Consider the following 27,144-nt stretch of genomic DNA (forward strand, 5'->3'; position numbering starts at 1 on the left):
TAATCTACATATCAACAGTAGAGTGTGCAAGGCAGCCATCTACTACGATGGTTGCTCCATTCGTGTATGCGCCCGCACGTGAAGCTAGATAAATACATGTTCCAGCAATATCTTCGGCTGAGCCTGGGCGGCCTGCTGGAATTGTTTTCTTGATAAATTCGCTTATCATTGACTCATTGAATTGCGAAAAAACTTCTTTCGTCATTTCTGATCGCAATATTCCTGGTGCAATTGTGTTCACAGTGATATTGCGCTGACCTAGTAGAGGGGCAAGTGCCTCGGTCATCCGATGAAGTCCAGCTTTGGATATACTGTACATATAAGTTGGTATCGACGAATTCACCCATACGGTAATTGAGCCTATCATAATAACACGGCTCGGATCTTGTGGTGTACTCTTAGCAGTTAGGAGCGGAATAAGTCTGTCCATGCAAACAAGCAGAAAGAACTCTTTTTAGTCAATTACTCGATTTTCAAAATGCTTGAAGCAAACTTTTCTAAAAATCATTTTAAAACTCCAAACACTAAAAAATATAACTTACGATTTGGTCAAAAAATAAGGCGCTTTCAAGTTTAAATCGATTATTTCGTCCCATTTTGCTTCAGTGCTAGCTTCAAATTCTTGCGAATTATATGCTCCTGCATTATTTACTAGCACATCGAGATGATCCTCCCTTTTCTTCAGTTCTTCAACAAGTCGTTTTATTCCTTCTGAGCTTTGTAAATCAGCAGGAATGCTGATGCATTGACCGGGTCCTTGTTCGCAAAGCCTGGCAGCGACCTGGAGCATATTTCAATAAAATAAGGCATATTTTATAAGAGAGAGGTAATTTGCGATCCATAGAATGGAGAATCATTGAAGGGATATTTGCTTTACCTTATCACATACATCGGCAGATCTGCTGGAGATATAAACCTTCGCGCCATTAGAAACGAATCCCTATATATACAATGTGTGGCATAATGAGATAATAATGAAGAAAATGAGGTTGTTTTTCAGTTGGTTTAATTTGTCTAGCTATAGTTCTTTCGCAATAAACTTTCGCAATTATAGAATCCTTACAGTTGCGATCATCTCTCCAATACTATATACAACATATAAGAGGAAGTGAGATACTTTGTAAACAAGACGGTATTGACTAATTATCACAAATAACACTCACCCACGACCTCCACCGGTAACAAGTACAACCTTGTTCTTAACGGTAAATAACTTTGATATTTCCATCGTGAAATTACTAAACGCTACTAAATTAAGACAGAATTATTGAGACAATTTGGAACAGGGTAAGCATATGCTTCCTAGATTATATTATATATAGTATGCCAAGGCTTAGTCAGAATATAATATTATATCTTGGTAAAATTGGTGTCACGTATACTTTGTTTATGTTAAATAAATTCCGTTTAAGTGCGGTATATACAGTCGCATATGAATCACCGCTTGTTGGATCATAACCATTGGTTGGGATTAGTCATTTTGAGAGGAGTCACAGCGGAAGAACGGAAACAAGAGAATCCGTTGTAATAAAAATTAGTTATTCTGTATTAAGCTGACAAAGAGAAGGGTATTATTACGGCCAATTATATTTACTTACTACAATGTCTACCATAAATTGAGGCATCCCTGTTGTGAACATAATTTGCTCTCCTGAATGAATACTATCACTAGTAAGTATTGTTATTAAAAATAATTTTAACATTACTGCTACCAAAATATTATGATGATCGGAGGTATACGAATAATTGTCACGGAGTTTTTCTTTTAATTATCCATTTTACATTTTGTATATAAACTATTATATAAACTAGTCACGTATATTTGATAAATAATTTTTTGCAGAGCTATTATTTTCGAGTTCATAGAGTGATACAATACGTCATCATGAATTTCTCATTATTAGTAGAGTTATATTATGGAGGCAAAAGGAAGGCGAAATTGTTTCGAGGACAGATTTCGATGCTAGTGGACAATTGAAAGTAGAATTGCCTTGATATCAAGGAACTCTGTTACATGATGTTGCTTTTCCATCCGTATGAATTAAGTGGAAGTTAAGTAATATTAGTGTGGGCAAGATTGAAGCTTCAGTAGTCGAGATTCTATCAACAACTTTACCATAGGCGATCTCCAGAGTAATGGATCTGCTTGTATGATGCTACTTCGAGAGTTATGGTAGAGTTTGTAACCGCCGTTTGGGGAAATTTTTCCAATTATAAACGGCGCTAGAAAGGAGCATGGGAAATCGTTTTTCCTCCAGAACTTGCTGTAGATTCATTTCATCAACACATTCATCGACAGAAATTTAACAGAAAAGATGGACGTAATAAGTCATGGAGACAGGGATTTGGTATATACTTAGTTGATCCGAGATTACATTATATTTCAGGAAGGCGTTCAAAGTCGGAAACTTAATTATCGTGTGTAATATTTTCTCTATCGCATACGAACTTAAACACGACAATCCAATTCATCAGAAAATCGCAGAATCATTTTCAGCATATTGACGAGGTTCCAACATCTAGAATCTCTAACATTTGAACATTATGTTGTAGAAGAGGGGCTCACATTTGTTTTTGTGAATGACAGAGCATGCAATAGATAAAGAATGATCGATGACTGAATCCAGAGCCAGAGAAATAGAGAAAAGTATTACTAATATACTCTTCAACTGTTCGTTGTCTGCCTGTGAATGCTTTGCCATTAGAGAGCACAAGTGAAAGAGTACTGGAATTTTGCATAAGGCTACTAAGATTCTTAGGTATAAAATGCCATCCATCACTATCACTATCACTATCACTATCAAAGTTAATGGTTTTGTTAATTTACTATGCAATTATTACCAAAGTATACGGATTTAAGCACTACTGTGACGGCAAAGGGGCAACTCTGACGTCAATAAATTCCATACAAAGGGTTTCATCTTCATATCTGTAACGAAACGAGAGCTGATCAGGATTTCTCTGGAAAGTTCGGTCGTTTGTAATTTTCTACAACGTTCTATCAGTTCATGACAAGTATAAACATGCCTTTTATTCGTATTTCTTGATGTACAATCTTAGTTTTTCTTGACTTTTCTTGATTTCTCTTTATCTATTTTAACCTTGATTTTGCCTTGATTCTTGAATAACATTCTAGTTTTTTCCTGAATTCTTTACAATTGAATCTTGAATCTTGATCTAGAAACTTGAATATGAACTGTTAAAATAATGTAACCAGGCTCGTAAAGTAGACAGATGATCTTAATAAAATATAGAGATCGATGAGGAGCAAAAAGAAACAATAACTGGTTTTTAAATAAGAAAAGAACATGAAATCTCCGATGAATATATCTTAACATAAATATTTTACGAAAAAATAACAAAGTAATAGCTAAGCCATAATAAGTTAATAATCATGATATTATATCATATCATGAGAAAAGATGTAAGCGAGCCGTCCTGTTACAAGTGAGTCTAAAATAATTGATTGATTAGAGTAGAATGTGAACTCTATATAAATGAAGATTTCATAAAAGATGTGAAACTTTTACAATTTATATAAACGCTAGCATTTATAGTTTTTCTTCTGATGTTTCTGTAACAGTTGTGGCTGTTGGGGGGAAGAGAGGTGACCTTAATAGTAGAAAGAAAGAGGTGAGGAACAAGAGAATAAGAAAGGTTGGCTCATATAGGGGAAAACATAGTGATTCGAAAGAGGATTGGATTCAGTAAAGGTAAAGGAATGTAGTCACAATTGGATCTGAGTAGGATCAAGAGTCTGTGGTGTTACAGTTGCTTTATTTCAAAGTTCTCTGTATTTAAGATACAGTAGAGCGAATAATGTAATGTAAAAATTCATCAGACTTTTGTCATTCCTGAGCTTTTTCATCATCCATTAGACTTATTATAAAAAATATATAATTATTTTATTGTTTATTTATTTATTATTATGTTGGATTATATATATTATATTAGGCATCATCAGAAAATTTTCATCAACTAATAGTTTGACTGTGATATGAGTTCGAGATTCTGAATCAAGAACCTATCCCAAATGAATATTAAAATTATGGTTTTTAAACCATCATACCATATGCTATAAAACTTTAGTTCTCTGTTGCTCGAAGCTCAACTTTATGCCATAATTCCTCCAGGTCATTGCCAATCATTCTATGCGTCTCCTCCTCCAACATCCGGGCCGAAAGCGTACGTTTGGAGATCGAAGCCAGAGACTCCTCACGAGCGAGAGCAACTAGAAGAGCGTGATGAGTATAAATGCTTTAAAACAGCAACAGAAAAGAAAAAACGAAAGTGCAAAAAAAAAAAATGGAAAAAATGGAATAAGAATTCAACTCACCATGAATATAAACCGCAGCCCGCTTGCCACTAAACATTGCATGTGGCACATTGGTACTTCCATCGCTGTTGGCGTCTCCAACTGCGTATACCCCATTAAGGCTCGTCTGCATATCACTGTTTACCTGAATCTTCTTATCAACCATAGTGAGATTTAGCTTAGCCGGTAGAGTCGAGAGTTGGTCAGAAGGGAAGTTGGCAAGGAAGGCATTACGTTCCACGCTGGAGCCATCTGCCAAATTCACTAGGAACTTATCGAACTGCAGGCCCTTCTCTGGATCATGAACCTCCGCACCATCCTGAAGGCGGTCGATAGAGGTGATTGTTAAATTATTGATTTTGACGTTGTATGCCGCAAGCTGTGCTTTCCAGTTGGGGTATTTAGCAGCCAAAGCAGCTTCGTTTTCAGGAGTGTAAGTGCCATTTACAAAAGCGATGATGTCGGAATTCAGGGTCTTAATTTCAAGGACACCGCCCATGACATCTGGCAGGGGGCCTAGGATTCCGAAAGGTTGGTCGCGGTGCTCGTAGCCATCACACCAGGGACACCAAAAGATGCCCTTGCCCCAGGCTTCCACTACCCCTGGAGTCGAGGGGAGGATGTCCTTCATGCCAGTGCCCAGGATGATTCTGCGCGCAGTGTAGTCGTGTCCCTTGTCATCAACTACGCGAAAACGCGAGCCGTTGTTGTAGGGCGTGATCGACATTACGGTTGCGTTCTTCATTGTGACGGTGGGGTACTTGCTAATCTGCTCGCGTGCCAGAGCTCGGAAAACACTGGGAACAGTCCCTAGTAGTTTGCCTGTCACTTTCACTGGTATCTGAGCTCTAGAAATACCACACTGGCTTACCATCATTACCGATCACATCGTGCATTTCTCTCGTTGCTGCATTGCGATATTCACCGGAATCTAACATGAGGGTCTTTCTCCGAACTCGAGCCAGGCCGCTCGTAGCACTGAGACCAGCCGGGCCACCGCCGACCACGATCACATCATAGTCGACTTTGTTGGACGATGGATGGCCTGCCGGATGGATGGCGACAGCAACAGCAAATGGCAAGAATGATAGAAGGAGGGCTGCAAGTGTAGCCCTAAGCATAGCCATGGAGACAACACTAGCGACGCTTATAGTGGTAAAATCTATTGAGGGGGAAACCTAGAAAGAAATAGTTCCAGTACTTTTTCCAAGCACCCTTTATAAGCTTATAAACTCTCCTACTGAACCGCCTATCTCTATCGGATCGGAGTATAACAAAGCTTATAATTCTCAAATTCTCAAATTGTAAATTTCACCTAAAATCTGCAGTTGAATGTAAACAATTAACCAGTTGGCACGGTATCAGTAAATATATGGTTCAAATTAAACATCATGATGATATAGTTTATACATAAACCAAGCCTAGAATACAGTCTGTTTTACATAAATTACATGTAAACTTACCCAAGTGGGGGACTCAACCTATAAAAACGTTATAAATCGGAATATATGCTACATGAGTGGGCTTTACCTTTTCTCTGCAATCGCATATATTGGAAAAATGCAATTTCAACTGGTATTTCGATTTAATTTGCAGCTTCTTTAATAAGCTCCGATAGGAGAGCTGGGAAAAAGCAAAATCAAAACTTAATTTTGGAACTAAAGGGTCCAGATCACGGAACAACCCGGTAAACCGGGCGTCCTATTTCTCAGCCCTACGCTCCTATTTTTACCCGATCCTAAAAGGCGTTCGCAGGGTGGCCTCGAAAGTCGCAATGAGCTCAAAGCAACTTTCTCAAGAGGACGCCTTACAGGATGATGCTTGCAGATGATGCGGATGACGATTGGGCAGTGTGAACCAGCACTGAAAGAAGTCCACGTTTGGAAAATGCTTGGATCGATGTAACGGTAAAATGCTTAAAACTGACACAGTGAAAACGAAACCTTCCCTTAGTCACAAAATTCCCTACAAAAAGCCCTCGTTATCGTATAAGATCAGACCATAAATTTAAAGTTGGCTCGCCTAGTTTTAATCTCCGCTTCCAATATATCCTAATTTGGTATCGTCCCAAGCTATCTTTTAAGGTTTAGCTTTTATTGAGTTAACCATATATGAAAGAATATTTTTCTCTTTTGACTGCGATCTACAGCCAAACGCGCGAGGATTCATTCGGAAAATTTTTGCGCTTGACTGTAATCTACAGCCAAAAGCGTGAGAATACGTCCGAGTTTAGCTGATTTCTATTGAAAAAAGACATTGTGCATATCTTTTACGTCTGAAAGCAGCAGAAAAATCTGCTTAGCCAATTGCCATCAAATAAAAAAATAACAATATGGATATTTTTGATTCCCCGTCAACACCCCGTCAACACCCCATCAACACTCGCAATAGTCCAATTGATAGAGGACTGAAATAAGAACTATCCCTCTTGGATATTCCTTTACATTCATACTCGCTGTTTAGCAGCTTGATTACGGCACCGTATACGGTTCTCTAATCATCCGCTTGAATCAATTCCATTTTACCTGTATACCAAGAAACGATGTTACAGTAGATTGAATAGGTTAACTTGGTTAAGAATAAAAGAACACTTCCATTCCAAGTCATAAGTAAATACAGTAATTAGTTACTCTATCAGATCTAAGAATATGGCAATGGATCCAAGAAACAATAAAAAGTGATATCTTTCTTCTGTCTAAAACCAGCTTGCCTTCGATATTGTTTAACTTGTACTATCAGGACGGCGTTAGAATAGCTATTTGAAACCAAGCCGTATCATGTAAAAGGTGTATTTCGAAGGTTATGGCTCATAGGGAAAAAGTGCCCGAAAAATTTTTTATTCAAATAAATTGCCCACGTAAAGAGTTCCTGCCAAAATGAGCTGGTGAACATGCTGTCTCGGTCGGACACAATGACACGCGGTAATCCATGTAGACGGAACACAATGTCGAAGAAGAGACGTGCGACTTCCGGCGCTGTGACGGTGGACTTTGTCGGAACAAAATGAGCGCGTTTGGTGAGCCTATCGACAAACACAACAATAGAGTCATATCCGGATCTAGTTTTGGGTAGACCAACGATAAAACCCATCGACACTTGTTCCCATCTATCGCGAGGTATGGGGGGTGGCTGAAGAAGACCGGGTGTTTGTTGATTGGTCAACTCGTTCCTTTGGCAAGAAGCGCAGTTAGCTATCGCTTCACATCGCGAGATAGGCGTGGCCAGTAGAAGTTTCTGCCAAGTTTGAGGTATGTCTTGTCGTAACCGGGGCGTCCTGAGATGGGTGTATCGTGGGACTCTTGTAAAAACCTTAGTCGTAAGTCGTTGTAATTGTGTACACAGAGGCGCTATGAGTCGTCAGTGGGGTCGTGGAAGTAAAGAAGGTCGTCTCGTAACTGAAATCGGCTGGTTTTTGATTTATCGTGAATGTTGAGCGAATCTGGGGTAACTTCAGGAGTCGGGCGAGCTCGTTAAAGTGTGAGTCTTGGTTGTAACCTTGTATTAGGTCGTTCAAAAGTTCTGGGGCTATATTAGTGGTCGATATGTAGTTAACAAGTGGAAGTGGGTTACGAGAAAGGGGGTCGACATTGCTATGTTTTTTTTCCTTGTTTGTGAACAATGTGCATGTGTTCACGATGTGGTTGAATTTCCAGTGTCCAATGAATGAGTCGAGAGTCGGAACCTTTGAAGTCAAAGAGCCATTGTAGTGCGCTGTGGTCGGTTGTTAGTTGGAATTTTATCCATCGATGTAAGGATGTAACTTGCGGAGAGCTCAAATGACGGCAAGGCATTCCATTTCAGTGGCACTGTAATTTCGTTCGGTTGGGCTAAGTTGTCTGGAGAGGTAACAGATAACGCGTTCTTTTCCGTCATCCTGTACATGTCCAAGAACGGCACCGAGACCGGTTTTGTTGGCGTCTGTGTAGACAATGAAGGGCTAGGAAAAGATTGGCTGGGCAAGGATTGGCGCGGTGGTCAGTCGCTCTTTTAGGGTATAGGATGCAGTTTGTTGTTCATCGCCCCAAGTGAAACTACATTCTTGACGAGTAGTTGGGTTAGAGGGCTGGCTATGGTTGCGAAGCCTTTTACAAATCGTCTGTAGTAAGATGCTATGCCGAGAAATTGTTGAATTTCCTTGTGAGATTTGCTCAGCCACAAAACCGGTATTCCGGAGTGGGTCTGGTCTTTTGTTTGTGGTTCGTGGAGAAAGAGATCGTTCAACCACTTTTCTTCTGCTAATCCTCAAACTGCCGGATGAGTAGATGCATCTGGCGAATCTTGCATATTGGCGGCGGTTCAGGAGGGAATCCGGGATGGTATAGTGGCCATCTATGTGATTCGCTCGGGCTTCTTCCGTCTTGGCCTCAAAGTTTGCCTCGCTCAGGTTCATGTTGTTGGAGAGTAGGCCACAATAGAGTACGTGGGCTCTATTGAAGTGCTGCCGACATTCAGGGCAGCGTTTCCCGATGCCGAAGGTGTTGAGACGCCATCTTACTGCCAATGACACCACGTTGGGATCCGCGAAGAAGATGAGCTTGTCTATTCCGCATTGTGCTCTACATGACGGGAGCATATAGGAGCACTGGCCTTCCGTTTATAAGGGTCAAAGAGCTTTACAAACACCTGTTTAATATGCGGATTAAAATGTCCAAGGTGTTCAACGTTGCATACCTTGGACCAGGCTTTGACTTTGGCCTTGATAGCCTCGTCCGCCTTTGGGTCCAAGCTTTTGGTAGGATCATACTCGTGATCTACCGTCAAGCCAAGAGTGAAGAGGGTCCTCTCCAAGTTATTCTGGTAGTCTGCCGTTACCAGGATTTCTACGGTATGCTAGCCAAGGTATGCGTCGTTAAATACCTTGGACATTTTAATCCGCATATTGAACAGGTGTTTGTAAAGTTCTTTGACCCTTATAACGAAAGGCCAGTGACGTACACCCTCCTCAGCTCATGTTGCAGATCAGCTTTCATGGTCAACCTTACAGCCGACCGCAATAACATAGTCACAGATGGATATATTTTGTTAAAATCTAAATATTTCAGTAGCTACTTTCAAGGGAACACTGAAAATATGTTGAGAAAAATCTCCCACACTATTTTCAGAGGTATATGCCACCCTGGCTTAATGAAAGAAAACCGGTTAACCGGGCTACTGAATTTGAAAAAATGCATATCTATATTTTGCCGTTTTTTTGGATTATAGTACCATTTTGATGTTTGAATGCTCTTTATTCACATATTTGATATTATTCTCTCGCTTCTCGTTTATTAAAACTGTAACTGGAGTCGATGTGTCATTGTTCAGTGGAAAATTAAGGAGGAAAAACTACGGTTATTGTTATTAAAATTAAGCCTCTTTCAAACAAGATTCGCTCTAGCATAATTCAGCTCGCAAAGGAGGGAAAATCTTCTTATCAAATCGCCGATGCGTTGGACATTCATTTCACTACAGCAGCCAAGATTGTAAGAGAAGAAGTAAAGCGACGCTCCGATCTTAATAGACGACCCGCTGGCCGCCCTCGTATTTTGAGTAAGAGAGAAGAGAAAGATAGTGACATTGATGACGTCGGGTCAGTGCAAAAACTCAACCGATGTGAGAAAATTTTTTAAAGAGGAATACAACAGAGAATTGACCGCTGATACCGTGAGAAGGGTAATCCAAAGAGAAGAAGTGCTGACTCGAGTGCTCCCAAAGAAACCTCTTCTCTCAGCTGCGCACCGTAGACGTCGCCTGGAGTTCGCGAGAAAGCATATAAATTGGACTGTGGAAGATTGGAAACGAGTAATGTTTTCCGATGAGACTAAATTAACGTTTACGAATGTAACAGGAAAGCAATACTACTACAAGCGCAAGGGAGAACCGCTTCGTAGTAGACATATCCAACCCACAATGAAACAGACAGGAAATGGAGTGATGGCGTGGGGTTGCGTTACAGATCATGGCGCGGGAAATCTGCGCCGTATCGATGGGGCGCTCAACGCTGCTGTAACAGGATTAACTCAGCTCATTATGCTACCGAGATAAAGTTAATATCCTTTACTATTTTTGATAGTTAGTCGTCTTATTGTGTTTATGAGATACATCTTAAGTTTAGTCATGTGAAAACCATATTGAGTTATTTGTGATTTCTTATTTATATACGAGCCCATTCATTTATGAATCCTCACCGATCTTCTATTTCATAAAGGTGAGGATATCCCTTTTATTTATGATATTATTATTATTATGGTGTTATATTGTAGATATTTTTGTTACGCTCACATATCATCAAAGGTCAACCCGTTTACAGACCACGCGTCGGGGTGCTTTATGTCCACTCACAGAGTGATATCCCCGCACACATGGCTGACAAATTGGGTCATGCAGACAATAATCTCCAGCCATAAAGCTTCTGCTCCGGCAAAGTCCCTTCCATAGAAGTTGTAAGGAAATGAACTTAGCCAAGTCCAATGTCCTTAGAACCTTAGCATTGACCTTGATCCATCAAAGACCAAGCAACACCCATACGCCAAGAACAATACAAGCATTTACCCATGAAAACCCACATTAGCTTAGTTATACTTTTATCCTTTTTACATTATTTAAGACACACGATCATTCGTCAGAATTAGATTTAGGAATGTCAATGTCACTCTTCCCTTAGTTTTCTTTAGTCAATTTCCCCTTGTCTTTAGAATAAACCTTGTCTTTATTTTTCTTTGCAAAACCAAGTGTCCTTCCTTATAGAAATGCAAACTTATCCTGGTCAATGGTCACCATTAAATCTCCAGACTCATATTCCATGCCGAGTTCTGTGTCAAATAAGTTGGCCTAGTGCCTTCAGTTGACTTTAGTTCAATTATAGCTGTTAGGGACGCGCATTGATGTTTTCCGTCTTGAACCTCAATGTGGCTGGTGGCGGATGTGCAGTTTTCAGATGCAATCTCCACTCGAAATGACCTCTTCTTAAATTGTACGGCATTGCTGGCAGCGTGTACTGGCAACAGGTACCTCTACCCTAACTTGTGCATCGTTGGACTTCTCATCCTCTTCGCTTTGCCAAGGCTGCAGTTCTTCAATGTAATCTCGGATCCACTTCTGCAGTTATTTCTCTAATGGGTCGAATATAACTTCATAATCAATCGTCCGAGTGGATGTATTCGTGGGTGGGTTGTGTTTCCCAGGAGCTGGATTACTTTGTCGACCCGAAGCCATTTTTTAAGTGTTGACCAAGTGTGCATTAACGTGTACATAATACTGCGCCTCTAGTTCCTTTTCGATATTCGAGAAGCCTTACCAGTTTACCCTATAAAGCAAAAGGACTTTCGTAAAAGAGATGGTTGGTGGTATATACTTGTCATCAAAATAAAGAGCTTTTTGTCACGTCCTGACAATGCCTTCTGGTTCCTCGAGCTCAGTTCTTTAAATTAATTTCCGTACCATCATTAGTTTTAGCAACAAACAACCTAACAATCTCCTAGTGTTCCTGGTACAGTTCCATGTATTCAGCCTCTCACCGTTCTGAAAGGACCTTGAATTCAGCTTCTAGAATTTCATTATGACTATACTTATCAAAATTATTTCTATAAAATTATCGTATTTTGCATACTCTAGGTCTATTTGGCTATTTAAGAATTTCTCAACTATCACAATAGGCACAAGATTAGTCTTTTCCTGTTTTCCTTTCGGAATCCCTTGTCGCCCATTAGCCATATTGTTGATATGTATTATACAATATACAGATCGGGTGAACATTAGGGAGAAAAATGGGAAGTATCAACAAAAAAGTGGAGGCAGCAGACTGTTAGGTTTCCACACCACGCGGGAACTATGGGATGCCCACAAGCAATAGTGGAACAAATTTATCCATATTTATGAATATTAACATTGCTGCCAGTCAAAGACTACGCTGGAAATTAAAATTTCTAATTTTCAATAATTCATGAGACTGGAGATTCTTCCCAGTTCCGCAACTGGAGAGGCGTAACATTCAGGGACAAACCAACAGGAGAATCGCACGAACAAAAATCAGGTTAATTCTCATTTTGTTTATCTGTATTGAATGAAATTTTAATAGATATTGTAATTTAGGTTACTACTGCAAATATGAAAACAGGAACTTATATAAATTGTATATATTTGATATATGTCATTGTTTAAAAAGCTAGCATTTAATTGTTAAATAATAGTTTAGACTAGGTGGTTTTAATTACTGTAACACTATCGTAGTTAATGCTAAGAAGCAGCCGCATACCCTTTTAAATATAGCAATGTAAGGAAAGGAAATAAGAAATATTGCATATTAAATGGTACAAAGTGGACTCCCCTAGTGTGCTGCGATCATCACTACGAATATAAGCATGTGACTTTAGCTTGGTATTCTGAAAACCGGTAGGTTTTTGCCTGAAGCACTGATTGCTACTCATCTCATTAAATATAAGTGGCGATAATACTGTGATCTTGAAGACGTAATAAATGAATATGATAGCATTATCATTATAGAATTCAACTTAAATATTCTCTTTATTTTCGATTCCTTTTTTACAAAATATTATATGATCATACTCTGAAAGCCATGATAACATGTTAAAACAAGAGATAATCGGAAAATAAACTTATACATATTTATTAGCAAATAAAGGAAACTTACATCCTAACACTTATATATACTTTAGATAACATGAACCACCAGATTCTTACTAAGTTCATTTCAAATACTCCTGTTAACAGCCGCGGTCATCACAACAATGGATCTCGTAATTGGCATTCCAGCGTGTGCAAGAAGGACCAGCATTGTAGCACCGGCCACATGTCCAACCTTTGTCTCGGCATATGCGGTTTGCGTAGTTATCACATACAGGGCGGCTATCCGTTCGTAAACACTGTTCAAGGAGGCAAGGGGGGTCTGCCAGTACCCCCATTGCAAACACAATAACCATCACATAGCTAATTAGAAATAGGATATTAAAACGAATTGAATGCATTGCCAAAGTAATAGTTCAGGGCTAAACAATCAAATTGTAATCGTGAGGACATAAAACGCGGATTCTCCAAGTCTCTTTAAATACGTGTTTTTTAGGTTTTAATATCATAATGAAACTAAGGATAGCAGACTATTATACAATACCTTTTACAAGTTATTTTATGCTATCTGAAAGTTAATTTTAGAAATGATCCGCCTTTGTAAGGGAGTCAAAGTGGCTGATATTTTGTTATTTTTCTATTTATAAGTGGACCGCTTCATTAACCTCTTCTGAATAACCATTCATATCAGTGGCGTGATTATTTTGGGCTTTGAGAGTTAAATTTGGATTTTGAAAAGTTTGAAGAGATGCAAGATGCTCCTCAATTCGTATAATTTGTTTGAATTATTTTATAGATCTTTTCAATACCGATCATGCAGTAAAAGCTATATGCATTCCAAAAAAATATCACTCATTCCAAGTCTAATTATAATGTGATGGCTCATAAAGAGCAATAAAAGGTTTGATTGTTAAAAAAACTCACTCTAAGCTACACTTAAGTTTACCTTTTTTACAAAGAGCAATTAACTGAGAGAATTGTAGTAATTTTTTGATAGTGACTCTGACTGGAGGAAAAAGAAAATAAATAACAGCATATTGAATGACAATTCGTTATCGTAAGAATAAAGAGTTATAGTGTATATTCATTCGAGCGTTTACAGTGGGAATAAGTCTTATAATATAAAATATAAAATATATAAGCATTAAAATTGAATAAAATATTAGGATTTAAAATAAAAAAGCTTATAGAGCATTAATAAACTTAAGCTACTGAATATATTCCTTATTAAAAAAATTTTTTTTCTCACTCTTTGTAGTATTTTGGAGAAACTACTGTATATTTAGAAATATACTATCAAGATGACTAAGACAAACTCATCTTGAATTCAATAAAAAAGTTAAACTACACCATTTTTACTTTGTTCTTACCTTCATATTCTTAGTCTAAACATTGAGTGATTCTTAAAACTAACTCTAATAAATGATCATGTGTTTTAAACAATGTAAAAAGGTTAAAGCCTAGATAATCCAAGTTGATTTTTCTGGGTAAATGCTTGCATTATTTTTGGTAGGTAAGAGTTGTTTGGTAGTCAATAGGTCAAGGTCGTTGCTAAGCAAAAGTTCTAAAGAAAATGACCTTGGTTAAATTTATTTCTTTACACACCAGGCTTTAAAAACTAAACCGACAATGTACTGCGACTCCTCCTTATTCTCTATCCTAAGATAATATTCGCATCAATTTGAATTTGAAATATTAAAATTGCTAGTTACAATTCACCCACAGTTATATTAAAACAATGCATTAACCTATTTCAAATTACAATCATTAAATACATTTTCCTTAATAAACACGTGACAAACTACCACCATTATTTACACTGTAATATTGAAATGGTTTAAATATTGATGCGGGAGATACTGTAAAATAGATTCGAGATATAAGCCAATAGAATATCTGTGCGGGGGTACAGTGCTATTCCTTGTGTATTCTTGCCACTCATTGTTGCTTAAAATTCATTACTAGCTATCTTAGTAATGTTCCAAATAGATTTATGATGGTTTAGAAAATTAGCAGACTCTTATAATACTTCGAGTAATTTTTCATGTGTTGTAATAAACCTCAGTTTCCTGGTTATTTAATCCTCCACTAGCAGCTAATATCATGGGCCAGTGGGATCTGGCTCTATTAACTCCACGCCTGAGTGCAGAATTGAGCTCTGCCCAATTCGTTTCTCCTGGATCCGTTGCGTAATAATCCGTACTAATTGAGTTCAAAGGACGTATCTGTAGAGTTCTAGCAGCTTCGTCAACGTAATCGCTAAGGTTCTTCCACCACGTATCGTACTCAGCTTCAGGTAAATTGATAATTCCGAGGTTGCGTATATTAATGACCGGAAGCCTAGTAATATATGCGGCATACGCTACTGCTTCAGCCCTGGTCGCGAGAGTTGCAGAGAGTACCTTAGCAGTTGGGCCAGCTCTTGTGCGAGAGCCATGGGTTAAAGTTTGTGCTATTATTCCTGTTAGCAATAGCACTAAATATGAAAATTGGGCATATGCCCCGCCATTAGGAACCAGGACTAAGTTGCCCAGCACCTGCAGTACTCCATGGAGTGCAAACCCCCATGCCATCCAAGTCGGAGGTTCCCTCGCAATAATTTTACTGCGGCATAAACCTTCAATCTCATTTGATTTCCCAACTACAAGCGTCACATCTTCTCCCAGTTGCACGGCTATGTTATTATTATCTCTTTGCACTGTTTCCAGCTGATATGAACAATCTACCGTCTTAAAGTAGAGAGTTTGTATCAGTGAACCATAGAGCAATAATCCACCCATTGCGGTCATGAACCAATCAAGCTGCCACACTGCCACGACTTCTACTCCACATATCAACATTATTGACATAATCCAAGCGAGGGCGCCTTTAATGCTGGCTTTTTGTCTTCCAGGATGCTGAATAAATTCCTTATTCTCAGAGTCCGGCTACCATATTACAGTGCATTCCGCTCTTTTATCGCTCCATGGGCTCCCAATACCAGTATCATGCTTATCTCGTTCGATAAGGGTTTCCACCATCCCAGATTGCATCCGAACTGGCCGTTGATTAGGCAGCTTATATGTAAGACTGGGTACTTCTTCAATTAGTTTCCAAGGAGATTGTACCGTGTTTGAAAGCCGCGGTGTACGCCAGTGTTGTAACATATCAACAGTAGCTCGGACAGCTGGTAGTGCGAATCCTGGAGCTACTAATGCAGTTCGCCAGCGCCCACGACGCGAAAGTAGCGCTTCTTTACTATGCTCAATACTAAGTGCACTTGAAGCTACAGCCAATGCTCCAATGAAATCCAACTTTATAGTGCTTGGAAGCACTTCCAGCTCCATATCTTGAGCACTCACAAGGCGCATTCCCGCAAGCATGGCAACATAACCGGCCACTCTCCATACAAATTGATTCTTTGAATTTAATTGCAAGCGCGGTTGATTTCCGAAATTGATGTTGATAAGTGGTTTTGCGCTAGGTTCATTATTCATATTCTGAAAAATTTTTTAATATCTTTAATCTATTTGTATTCAACAAATGCTACTTACAACCGCGATATCTAATTACGCCTTGGCGCGAAAATCAAGGAATTCATAAATAAAAATAAAACTTTTCACTGTTCTTCTAATCTTTCGCGTTTCTGATGGGGTTCTATAGATTCTTTAATAGAGACATTACGCGTATTTTATTTGTTACAATTAACACGTCTATCTACCTGTAATAAAATAAAACTCAGCTATTGAATTCCACTATTTAATTTGTACCACGTGTGACTTCATTTAAGTTTAAGATATTCCCAGAATTGCAAGACATATTATCATAAACTCTTCCGGATAAAATTGGAGAGCAGGTTAATACAGAATATATAGAACAAGGCATTTTAATTTTAATACCTAAACAAGATTCTGAGTAGAGAGGATTAAGTGTCTTAATCAATATTCTAGGACTTTTTACCACAATGTATCCGGTAATAGAAATAGCAGACTGAAGTGCACCTACTCTTAGGTACAAGTATTATAATATATTAATAAAAGTTGTATTATTGTATATATTCACCAACTATATTGATATTCTGAAGTAAATCTTATATCGTAAATTCCCTCAATTCAAACAACTAAATATAGAACAAACAGGTTCTTGATCGATATAATATAGGTGTGGCTTGAATCTTCTCCAAGTTAAACGAGTTTAATTAATATTATCATCTTAACCCACATTTTAGTAATTTTTAATATTTATAATTACATTAGACCATTAAAAGTAATTAACAATTTTCTAAAAATAAAACAAACAAGTTTAATCTAACTTATTATACTATTTACAGTATAAGAAATTTTGGTATTATAAAGAAATACAGGATCATTACGAGATTGGTTAAAGAAAATATCACATCGATAACTATATCCCATCATTGCGTGGATTTAAAGTGATAATTTGTTATCTTATTTCCAAGATATTTTCAATTTTTGAAAGAAAGACTTTTTTTATTGCACCGAATCAACACTCTCCGAAAAACCTCTATTGAATTATTCAGCTTCGTTTCGAAAATTAAGGAATTCGTCAGTCAGCGTTATTGTTAGGTTATGAGTAAGGCAGCTCGCTAATGGATCTTATATATATGAAGATTCTTATATTTAATATAATACGGTATTATGCTCTTCTGAGGTTATCTGACGGATCAAAACTCAATGACTGGAGTAATGATTTCTGTTCGAGTTTAATATTTTACATTTCTCATTAATAAAATGAAAAATAATTATATCGACTCTGTTAGGATGGCTATATGGAATCATTTAGGGTTTAGAGTAAATATATAAATTTGAGTTGACCTTGTTAAACAAAGAGTGATAAGTTATATTGGTGAGCAGGTACCAAAGAATAAATGTTTTATGCATGGTTTATTGAAATAAATGAAAGAAGAATGAAAATATTTTCGATATGGTTTTCATAATACACAAAATTAAATGGAGTTGATGCTGTTAAATACAATAAAATATAAATCTCATCAACGATCGATATACACTGCTAAATTTATTCTCGTAGCTAATATCTTCATCGCAAAAAAGTTTGTTTAATGTACATAATATTTAGCATTCTCGAAGCGACGGTTAATGCACCGAATAAATCAAGTTTTTATAATGGATATAACTTATAATTCCATAAATTGGGTACTCATTAAAAAGCTTTCAACAATGGTTGTTGATTGACAAGAATCTATCCCTAAAAATTTGTCTCCTGCATTAATTCGCTGTCGTAAACGCTTCTCAGCATAGAATCAGGTAGATAGAGAGTGAGATTATCGCAAAAAAGTTCAGGTGCATATGCCATTAGGTATGTATAAAAAATTCTAGAGGTTTTCTTTATCCAACTCCATTTCACCTGTGCTCATCAGCGCTCTAATTTAGAAGACAATGCTGTCGCTAATAATACCATTCTGAAACTTCGAGTTGAGATGTGCATCCACCAACTTGTGACCTCAAAGTGCAGAGGGTATATGTCTATCATGTAAGATTCAAGAAAAAAAAACCCTACTTTCTTCCAAACTATGCATTTAGAGAATGGCGCTCTTGATGATTCGTTGCTTTTTGGGCTGGAAAAAATGGCTCTGCTTCACTATAGCTTCAGTGTCCGGCTGTATGAATAGCCTGAGGGCCGCTTCTCCAAGTACTATACCGATTAAAGCCCAGGCTTCAAAATTGCTTATGTTATGCAATTGGGCGCAAAGTCTCCCAACCAGTTCCCACCACTGCCTTGGGACAGACGATGGTTGAGCACCATGAAAATATCTGGCCAAGTGTTTGATCCATGTGTAGGTATCCCCAGCTTGTGTACCACACAAGTATTTGCCAGCCGTCCAAATTGCGTCAGCTGGCAATATCACCCCACGTTCCATAGTTACCTCGTGGTTAATAGCCCAGAATAGGCCGGGAGAACCTGCGCATATCTCCAGTAGACACCAAGGTCTACTAATCACTATCATCATAGTCTCAGTGTTGCACACTTTTCCTTTTCCAGCTAGCTTTAACCACCGCATTCCAGAATACATACAACTATGGTATAGTACTGATGATCGTATTACTTTGAATGCTGAGCGCCATAATTTACTTCGAGCCTGAGAAGTACGAGTAAAAGAAACTGCTACGACATTTGTGTGCACTAATAGAACTGACTTTTCAATAATTGTTCTAGATGGGAGCCGTTTCATTGATCCTATTTCACCCTCATTTACTGGCAGCACAATATTTGAATTGTAAACGTCGATGGTCTCAATGAATGGTTTAGCATAAGATGTGCAATTGAACATAATCTACAAAAATTTTTAGCATCGAGATGATAAATGAGTTCATCAGGAGATTTACTTACTATTCCTAAATCTATTTGTATCAATTCAGTTACAATTGGAAGAATAGATAGTCGAGACTTGTTATTCTTCGCGTATCTGGTACAGTATCAAGGTCTCTTCAAGATGAGAATTACACTTTTATCTTCCAGTTGAAAATTGCCGCTCTGATTTAAAGCACTGTAATCTATCGACCCATATTTTTCATAATTTCTATATATTCGTAAATCCTAGTAACAGGTTCATAGGGAAAAAATGTCCGATTCATTTTTAATTCCAGAAAATTGGCAACGTATCTTTGAAAAAATATTTTTCAAAAATTTTGTGGCTTATTATTTTGCCTGAATTTGTTACATATGTTACTTTCAGATCTTCTTAATCTCTGTCTACGTAGCTACGTCATCATTTATTGGATATATATACGTACATTTGAGATTGTAATAAATTAATAAGGAGTTAAATCTTTCTCTCCAACTAAAAACCCCCGTCACAGAATTCATTATCAAAGTGATACGTCATCATGAATTTCTCATAGTAGATAGTTTATATTGCGGAATCTTAGGACGAAGGAATGTTAAAATGTTTCGAAGCCAATCTTCAATGCTAGCGGATATTTGAAAGTTGAAATGCTTTAATATCAAGGAGCCCTATTATATGCTGTTGTTTTTCAATCTGTATAAAGTAAGTGGAAGTTAAATAATAATAGTGTAGGCAAAATTGAAGTGTCAGTGGTCGAGACTCTATCGACAGCTTCATCAGAGGCGATCTCCAGGAAAATGGAACTACTTGTAAGATGTTGCTTCGAGAGTTATGATCCACTTGGTAATCGCTGTCTGGGGGAATGCTTTCTAATTAAGGGCTTTAAAAAACCATCTATAATCGTTCTTTCCCCCAGAGCTTACTGTAGATTCATTTCGTCAATTCTGGCATCGACAGTACTTTAACAAAAAAGGTGGGAGTAGTAAGACACTAGAGCAACGTTTTGAAATATATTTTGACAATCCAAGCTTATTTCAGGAAGGAGTCTAAAGTTGGAAGTTAGATTATCATGTGTAGTATTTTAGTGCAATCTCGCATATGGCTCTAACACAGCAATCCAATTCATCGGAAAGTCAAAGAATCATTTTCAGCACATTAAGGTGGCTCCAGCCTCTATTATCTCTAAGTTTTGGACCTTATGCACTTTAGTAGAGGAAGTCAAGTTTGTTCTGTTGTGAATGGCAGAGCATGCAACCGATTATACGCCAGCTATTGAATCCGGAGCCTGTGAGAGAGAAGTATTTTTAATATACTCTTCAACCGGTTCATAGTCTGTCTACAAATGTTGTTAACGTAACCAATTCCATAGAGTACTGGAGGTCCTAGCATATTGGTGTAAATATACTGTTATTCCATTCTGCTTTGTCCATTGGTGTAACAAGTACAGTAACTGTAACAGTTTTTGAGGACTGTTAGATATCCTTATTCTTAAAGAATAGAATTCCATTCTATCTTGAATTGAATTCAGGAAAGAGGTGAGGAACAATAAACAAAAGGGAGTGATTTTAAATAGAATCTCGGGAGTATCTAAGTGGAACATTAATACACCAATAATAAATTTGTGGTCAATAAGTATATAAAAGGAAAGGTAATTAAATAAGTAAATAATGTAAATAAGGAAGTATTATAATTAATATTATAGTGTAAATTCGGTCGTGTTACAGTAACTAATATATGTTTAATTAATCGACAATCGATCTCGGATATTTTTACTTAACGTATAAAATCACTTGTAGAACTTAATTACGTCTTTACCGAATCTTTAACCGAATTTTTTACGAAACGACTTTACGTCTTTTTACGAACTTATTTTAGTGTAATAAACATTAGTATATGCCGAACCCTACTTGTGCTTATTACAGTTCCTCACGTCTTGAATTCAACAAGAATTCCGATATCTAACTGTTCCAAAAACTGTAACATCTGGGGGATTTCAATACAAATGATTATAGAACTCTGGCTAAGATTTTAGCAACTGAAATATGAATAAAAGGTTTGTTGTTTTTTCTAATTCACCTGTCCTTTTTACTTTTTTGAATGCACGTGTGGTCTCTGTGACTTCTTTGTGTTCAACTTGCTTAAATGGGTACGAATTCTTGTCTGAGCAAAATCCCTTTGAGAATCGATTCAACGAATTTCTCTTAATGATATTCAAAGTGACAAAAGGATCTCATATTACTGTTTACATGTACCATTATTTAATTGGAAAATGAATCATAAAATATCACTTCCGTTATAATACGACTGCCTAATATATTCGAACATCGCCCATTTCGATCTAGTGCCTAGAAATTTCTAAGTTCCCTATAATACTGTATTTTAAAGGCATGGAACTCTGACGTACAACTCGAAACCACCAAGGATTTCAAACCCTGCAATCAATCTCCCCCACATGAAATTATCCTTTATTTCTCCTTTTCTGCTCAATTACTGAGTTTGTTCCTCATCTACACCCCGCATAACATACACATCGTCCTCAATAAACTGCCATGGAGCCTAACATTTGGGGTCAAAGGAGATGTGGCTTGGATATTCCTCCATTTCTGGGCGCGGCTAAAGAAAAAGGACCGTGTACCTCCCTAATCTAAGTGCGTATGAGAAAAAAAAGTGTGCTGAGTGTGGGGGCGAAGTACTTGAACCCTAAAGTCAGTAGAGTCAAAAAGTCGAGTGTGATTGGGTTAGATGTCTTAGGTTATGGCTAATTGTGCCACAAAGCATAAGCAACCAATACACAATGGAGTGACACACCGCAGTTCGAGTGCTTTAACTTGTTAAGTGAGTGCGTGTGTGTGTCACACTTGAAGCTAGTCTGACACAATCATCCCTTTTCTTTTAATTCGACCATCTTAGTTGTGGCGATCCCCTTTTTTAAAACTTGTATATAACGAGGTCTAACACTCTCTCACTGTTCGATGCTTACACTTATTCTTTATTTTTTTTATTAGCTTTCTAACATCGAATATCGACAATGGGGTTATGCAGTAAGGGAGGTTGTTGGAGTTCTGCATATTCGCGCGGTAATTATTGCGAGGTGCACACTTGTCGTGGTAGCTCTTGCTTTAGGGAAAAGCCGAAACAGAGAAGCTTATGCAGTGAGTGCGAATGTAGAATAAACGGCTGCAACGAAGAAGTAGTCGGTTCTAGCTCATATTGCGGGGCACACAAGTGTATTTCCGCTGGGTGTTATAAACACAGAGACTTTGATGAGGAAGGAGACGCAGCGAAATATTTTTCGGCACATAAGGGGCTTGTACATCAGGTCAAAGACTTTCTTTTCAGACGATAAAGATGCCCTGAGACATACAGTAGGCCGCATGGGTGTTTGAGCAATTCGTGTGTTTTGCTTAACACGCGTATATTTCCTACATTTATCGTAGCTATGGTTTGAAACTATATTAATATAAATAGCAGATCTAGCCTTTTCAACCATGTGCAGGCACTTCCAAATTAGTAGTTATAACATGGTCAAATCCCCTTTCACCACAATTATTTCGGCATCTCCTCATAAAAGAGGGATGGGAAAGTTAGTATAAAAAATTAGAGTCTACGACCTTTTTTGGATACAGTATGTCGAATCAACGAGGGGCTTGATGCTCAACATTACTGTAAGATTCTCAGCGAAGAATATACATGGACATTGGAACATCATAAGCTCAATAAGTCGAAAGTGATATTCCAACACGAATGTTGTCCAGCTAAAACTTGTGTTTATTTTAGTCATGTATTTAATAAATCCAATTATAGCAGGGATAGATAGAAAAACTATTCGAAAAATTTCGCTGTTTCAACCATACCATCTCTCTTGACTGACAACTACTGACTTCTGGTTAAAAGCTTAAGGGATGAAATACTGTCCGCAACCATCACAAAAACCATCATTCTGTTTCTCATCATCCGAATTGGCGGAATATCCGCACTTATTACAAGTCCAGCTCTGCATAATCGAAATAGTTAAATTTACAATCGTTTGCCTACAAACAAATGTAAAGATTTCAATATTATTAAGGATACAAAAAATTTTGACCTAGATAGTCGTCAGTATGGACTAGTAGAGTAGTGCAAAAGACCGGTTAATACAAATACAAAGAAAAAAATGAGGAGATGCTATCTTAAATAATCTTCAAACTGGTGCATATTTTATCCGGCTGACTAACTTAGAAAGGCGGTATTTAGTTCACACATGACTACAAAATATTTTTCTGAAACTAATATTTTAACCGATCCATATCATGGTTAAAATTCTCTATTGACATTTAAATATCCAAAATTATGCTAATATTTTTTTTGTATTATTATCATATCTAGTATCACAGGTAGACTTAATTCTTTAATAAAGATTCTGTATATAATCTATTTATTAGTTCTAAAGGATAGGACTAAATAAATTGATGAAAATAATACAATCAAAAAAGTGAAGTGATGTAATTTTAGAGTTTACGGCGTAGAAACTTAATTGTAAGCCATGATATATAGTTTGCACCCGTCCCTAAAAGAAGATTTCATGTAGGATTTTAATTAGGTACAGTAGTCGTAGCTGTTTCTACAGACGTGATCGAAATATTGGGAGTGTTCACGCTCGATTTTTTGAATAAGCGCTTATTGCGATTATAAAACACTCCCAGCCAATCATGCACCGCTAATTTTTCTCGCTACGCTAGGGTTATTCACGCTCGATTTTTGGCGTTTTTGCGTTTTGCTTTTTGATCGCATTAATTTTACAAAAAGAATTGACATGTTTTAATCAATTGTCATGCCATCACTCTCGGAAAGGGAGATTTTGGAAATTCTTATCGTGTAACATTTGATTCAACTTGAGGAAGCGGATGTGGATGACTATACTAGTTGGGATTTCGGTCTTTTCTTACTTTTCATTTACACCTCTCGATATTTATCCCCAAGATCCTTGGTTCCCAAATCCCCCCATTTTCGCGATGATGTTCTTTTTCGCTTAGATGATGGGCGATTTCGTAGACAAGCTCGCATGTGCAAGCAAGCATTCGCTGCTCTGGTAATGATGTTAGAAAGAAATCCTTCCCTTCATTCAACTGGCCCTACGCAACAATTGCCGGTATGGGTACAACTGTTAATTTTTCTCCGCCGGCTTTCCAATGGCAATGATGTTTTCGATTTAGCCTCAAAATATTCGATCGCAGAAGGTACTGTCATCAAAGTCACAAAACGAATTACCCTCGCGATTGAATCACTACGCCCCGAATATGTTACCTGGCCAAATACTAGAAGAAAGGAGGAGATTAAAAACAAGTTCCTTGATATGAGTGGCTTTCCAGATGTAGTAGGAATTATAGATGGGACACATTTTCGTCTTAATTTCGCACCTAGCAAGGATCCCGAAACGTATTGGTCTCGAAAGAAAGAGTATGCAGTTCAGGCTCAATTAATTGTTGATTCGGATTTTCGCTTTATCGACTATGAAATTGGTTGGCCTGGGTCGGTCCATGACGCTAAAGTTTATGTGAATTCTCAATTTTTTCGGCAACGTGAGGTGTTACTGCATCCACCCGAATACATTATCGGTGACTCGGCTTATCCCATTTCACCTTTTTGCATCACGCCTTTTCGATCTCCACAAAATCGCCAAGAGAGAATATTCAATACGATATTTTCAAGTAAAATTAGAAATATTATTGAAAGAGCTATTGGTCGGCTCAAGAACCACTTCCCCGCATTCTATTCATTGTGCTTGAAGGGCATGGAGAGTAATTGTAGGCTGATACATTGTGGAATTATGTTGCACAATTTTGTTGAATCCTTTGGAGATGAGTGGGAGGTTGATGAGGGGAATATATTGGAAGAAATGGATGATGAATTGACCTATAATATGGATTGTGACAGAAGTGCTCGTGCTTTGGGAAAAGAAAAGCGAAGCAACTTGTTGACAGAGGTGCTATTAAGAAACGGCTACGATTAACCATTCAATGTATATATGACACAATACAAGGGTATTTATTTTGTTAAGCTTGGGTTCAATGTACTAAATATTCGGGGTTGTAATTTATCATTTGATCATACTGTAATCACTTTCATAAATAATTCTTAATCAAATATAATTCGGTGCACTTTCCATAAAAATGTAGTAGGTGCTAACTGGTAATTCGGTTCCTTAGAAAGACTAGGATGCTTTATTGAATTGGACTTATGATTACCATACACGTACTAACACAATTACATTACCAGTGAATTGTTCGGAAATTATTAGGAAATTAATATAGGTGAAGACAAGAGTTAAATGAATTAATGAGTTGAAGTTAATGGCTAAAAGTTAGATAGTACGAAAATGAACAAGCCGTTGTACTTTACTCATCCTCCTGCGCTCTATTTCTATTTAGCTTCTTCATTTCAATATCTAACCTCCTATTATTAAACTTAATTTCTTCAGTGATCCGAATTCTCTCCAACTCCATATTATTTCGTTCCAATTCTAGCTTTTGGTTAAGCAATCGTAACTTCTCTATCTCCGCCTCATAACTCAAGTGTGCCTGGCTTTCCTCTTTACGGCGCTTCGACTCCCTTTCGTCTGCCATTATTTTTACATATTCATTAAGTACTTCCATCGTATTCTTTGAACGTTTTCCACTAGATTTAGCAATTTGAGATTTTGTTCGATTGCTAACAGACGTTGGTGGGGTTGCCCACTCTACATCAGATACGTCCTCCGCGTCCTCAAAATGGCTCTCCTGGCTTGGGCCGACTTCATTATCCACCGTACTTATGTTGTTTTCTTCTCTATCAATATCGGAGAATATTTCAATGAGGCGCGTCGGATATACGTCCAATACAATTTTGTATTGTATCTAAAAAAATTAGTTTTCACCTTTCAACAGATTCACTGATAATTCTGCCTAGATTTTGACCATCTACACTGATAGCTGAGGTACTATACTCAGGCCCAGGAATCTTGTAGGAAGGCGACACATTCTCCCTTGATCCATGGTATCTTTCAAAATGATCACGGCGTTCAAACACTTGAACATCTGATCCAGTCATGCCTTCTTTTTTCTCGACGGCTACCCAGAGTTTAAGGAGCGAGTCGTATTTGTTCTTGCACTGTTGTGTAGTAAAGCCGAGCTTATTTGACGTACGCTTCCATATCTCCATTTTAATCCCCTTAATATACGTATCCCAATGTTCTTCTACAATTGCGATCAATGTATCAATCTCCTTAGCTGTCCATTTGGCTCGTCGATTGCCAGTCGCCGTATGTGAATGGAGAGATGAAGATGAAATTGAAACGCCCGTAGAGCTCAATGTAGAACCACTTCGTGTTTTCATTTACTAAAAAAAAGTAAAACGATTTTCTAATAAATCTTTTATAACCAGGCTGTATTAATGGAGCATTTTTTTTTTCCTTTCGTAATATAGTAGTTCATCTATATAGTTCTTTGAACCTTGTTATTTGAACCCTGGAGATTGTCTGGGCAACCCCTGTAATGTACTAAATCTTCATCATGCATAATTTAATGGAACTTCCCACTGTGATAAAGATAAGATATTTTAACTTGTGAATCAAGTTATGATAAATTCGTTTCAGCCAAAAACGCGACTCGAGAGGTGATTATTTTTAAGCGATATTACGATTTTCTGAGTATTCTGCTGAATCCAAATTAGCCAGTTAAAATGCAGGATTTCGCTTAATTTTAAGCGAATAATCAGAAAAATCGGTAGCGTGAACCACCCCAATATCGGATTGATTTCAGCCAAATTTACTTACAGGGACTTTTTACAGGGTACTGGGAGAAGGGAAAATTTTGCATGTGGTTTCCAAAAAGAAGCAGCAAGAAAAGGAGTAATCATTGCATCAAAAATGAGGGCATTTGGATGTATATTGGTAGAACTATTAGATCTCAAAAGAAGAACATAATATTAAAGATACAGTATGCCGCAT

At 37.6% G+C, this 27,144-nt stretch overlaps 10 protein-coding genes across 10 annotated transcripts; 2 read left to right on the forward strand and 8 right to left on the reverse strand.

Annotated features, from left to right (window-relative positions):
- Positions 1-4: 4 nt before the first annotated feature.
- VTP21DRAFT_2571 (uncharacterized protein) lies at positions 5-1,228 on the reverse strand (the record flags this gene model as incomplete). The annotated part of the gene is made up of 5 exons (XM_069392778.1): positions 5-422; positions 543-781; positions 878-940; positions 1,064-1,085; positions 1,164-1,228. 5 exons carry the CDS (start codon positions 1,226-1,228, stop codon positions 5-7), a joined length of 807 nt encoding a protein of 268 aa, XP_069250459.1.
- Positions 1,229-4,085: 2,857 nt separating this feature from the next.
- VTP21DRAFT_2572 (uncharacterized protein) lies at positions 4,086-5,442 on the reverse strand (the record flags this gene model as incomplete). The annotated part of the gene is made up of 3 exons (XM_069392779.1): positions 4,086-4,231; positions 4,337-5,125; positions 5,187-5,442. The coding sequence occupies 3 exons, from the start codon at positions 5,440-5,442 to the stop codon at positions 4,086-4,088; spliced, it is 1,191 nt and encodes a 396-aa protein (XP_069250460.1).
- Positions 5,443-7,090: 1,648 nt separating this feature from the next.
- On the reverse strand, positions 7,091-7,405 carry VTP21DRAFT_2573 (uncharacterized protein; the record flags this gene model as incomplete). The annotated part of the gene is made up of 1 exon (XM_069392780.1): positions 7,091-7,405. The coding sequence occupies one exon, from the start codon at positions 7,403-7,405 to the stop codon at positions 7,091-7,093; it is 315 nt and encodes a 104-aa protein (XP_069250461.1).
- An 847-nt stretch (positions 7,406-8,252) lies between these two features.
- On the reverse strand, positions 8,253-8,888 carry VTP21DRAFT_2574 (uncharacterized protein; the record flags this gene model as incomplete). The annotated part of the gene is made up of 1 exon (XM_069392781.1): positions 8,253-8,888. The coding sequence occupies one exon, from the start codon at positions 8,886-8,888 to the stop codon at positions 8,253-8,255; it is 636 nt and encodes a 211-aa protein (XP_069250462.1).
- A 59-nt stretch (positions 8,889-8,947) lies between these two features.
- Positions 8,948-10,339, forward strand: VTP21DRAFT_2575 (uncharacterized protein; the record flags this gene model as incomplete). Its single annotated transcript, XM_069392782.1, has 3 exons — positions 8,948-9,154; positions 9,682-9,884; positions 9,940-10,339. 3 exons carry the CDS (start codon positions 8,948-8,950, stop codon positions 10,337-10,339), a joined length of 810 nt encoding a protein of 269 aa, XP_069250463.1.
- A 4,580-nt stretch (positions 10,340-14,919) lies between these two features.
- Positions 14,920-15,717, reverse strand: VTP21DRAFT_2576 (uncharacterized protein; the record flags this gene model as incomplete). Its single annotated transcript, XM_069392783.1, has 1 exon — positions 14,920-15,717. The coding sequence occupies one exon, from the start codon at positions 15,715-15,717 to the stop codon at positions 14,920-14,922; it is 798 nt and encodes a 265-aa protein (XP_069250464.1).
- Positions 15,718-15,804: 87 nt separating this feature from the next.
- VTP21DRAFT_2577 (uncharacterized protein) lies at positions 15,805-16,353 on the reverse strand (the record flags this gene model as incomplete). The annotated part of the gene is made up of 1 exon (XM_069392784.1): positions 15,805-16,353. One exon carries the CDS (start codon positions 16,351-16,353, stop codon positions 15,805-15,807), a length of 549 nt encoding a protein of 182 aa, XP_069250465.1.
- A 2,060-nt stretch (positions 16,354-18,413) lies between these two features.
- Positions 18,414-18,908, reverse strand: VTP21DRAFT_2578 (uncharacterized protein; the record flags this gene model as incomplete). Its single annotated transcript, XM_069392785.1, has 1 exon — positions 18,414-18,908. The coding sequence occupies one exon, from the start codon at positions 18,906-18,908 to the stop codon at positions 18,414-18,416; it is 495 nt and encodes a 164-aa protein (XP_069250466.1).
- Positions 18,909-24,222: 5,314 nt separating this feature from the next.
- VTP21DRAFT_2579 (uncharacterized protein) lies at positions 24,223-25,170 on the forward strand (the record flags this gene model as incomplete). The annotated part of the gene is made up of 1 exon (XM_069392786.1): positions 24,223-25,170. One exon carries the CDS (start codon positions 24,223-24,225, stop codon positions 25,168-25,170), a length of 948 nt encoding a protein of 315 aa, XP_069250467.1.
- A 385-nt stretch (positions 25,171-25,555) lies between these two features.
- On the reverse strand, positions 25,556-26,531 carry VTP21DRAFT_2580 (uncharacterized protein; the record flags this gene model as incomplete). Its single annotated transcript, XM_069392788.1, has 2 exons — positions 25,556-25,985; positions 26,074-26,531. 2 exons carry the CDS (start codon positions 26,529-26,531, stop codon positions 25,556-25,558), a joined length of 888 nt encoding a protein of 295 aa, XP_069250468.1.
- Between the last annotated feature and the right edge of the window lie 613 nt (positions 26,532-27,144).

The sequence above is a fragment of the Calcarisporiella thermophila genome (genome assembly GCF_041956535.1).
Source record: "Calcarisporiella thermophila strain CBS 279.70 unplaced genomic scaffold VTP21scaffold_14, whole genome shotgun sequence".
In the NCBI taxonomy this organism is placed as follows: domain Eukaryota; kingdom Fungi; phylum Calcarisporiellomycota; class Calcarisporiellomycetes; order Calcarisporiellales; family Calcarisporiellaceae; genus Calcarisporiella; species Calcarisporiella thermophila.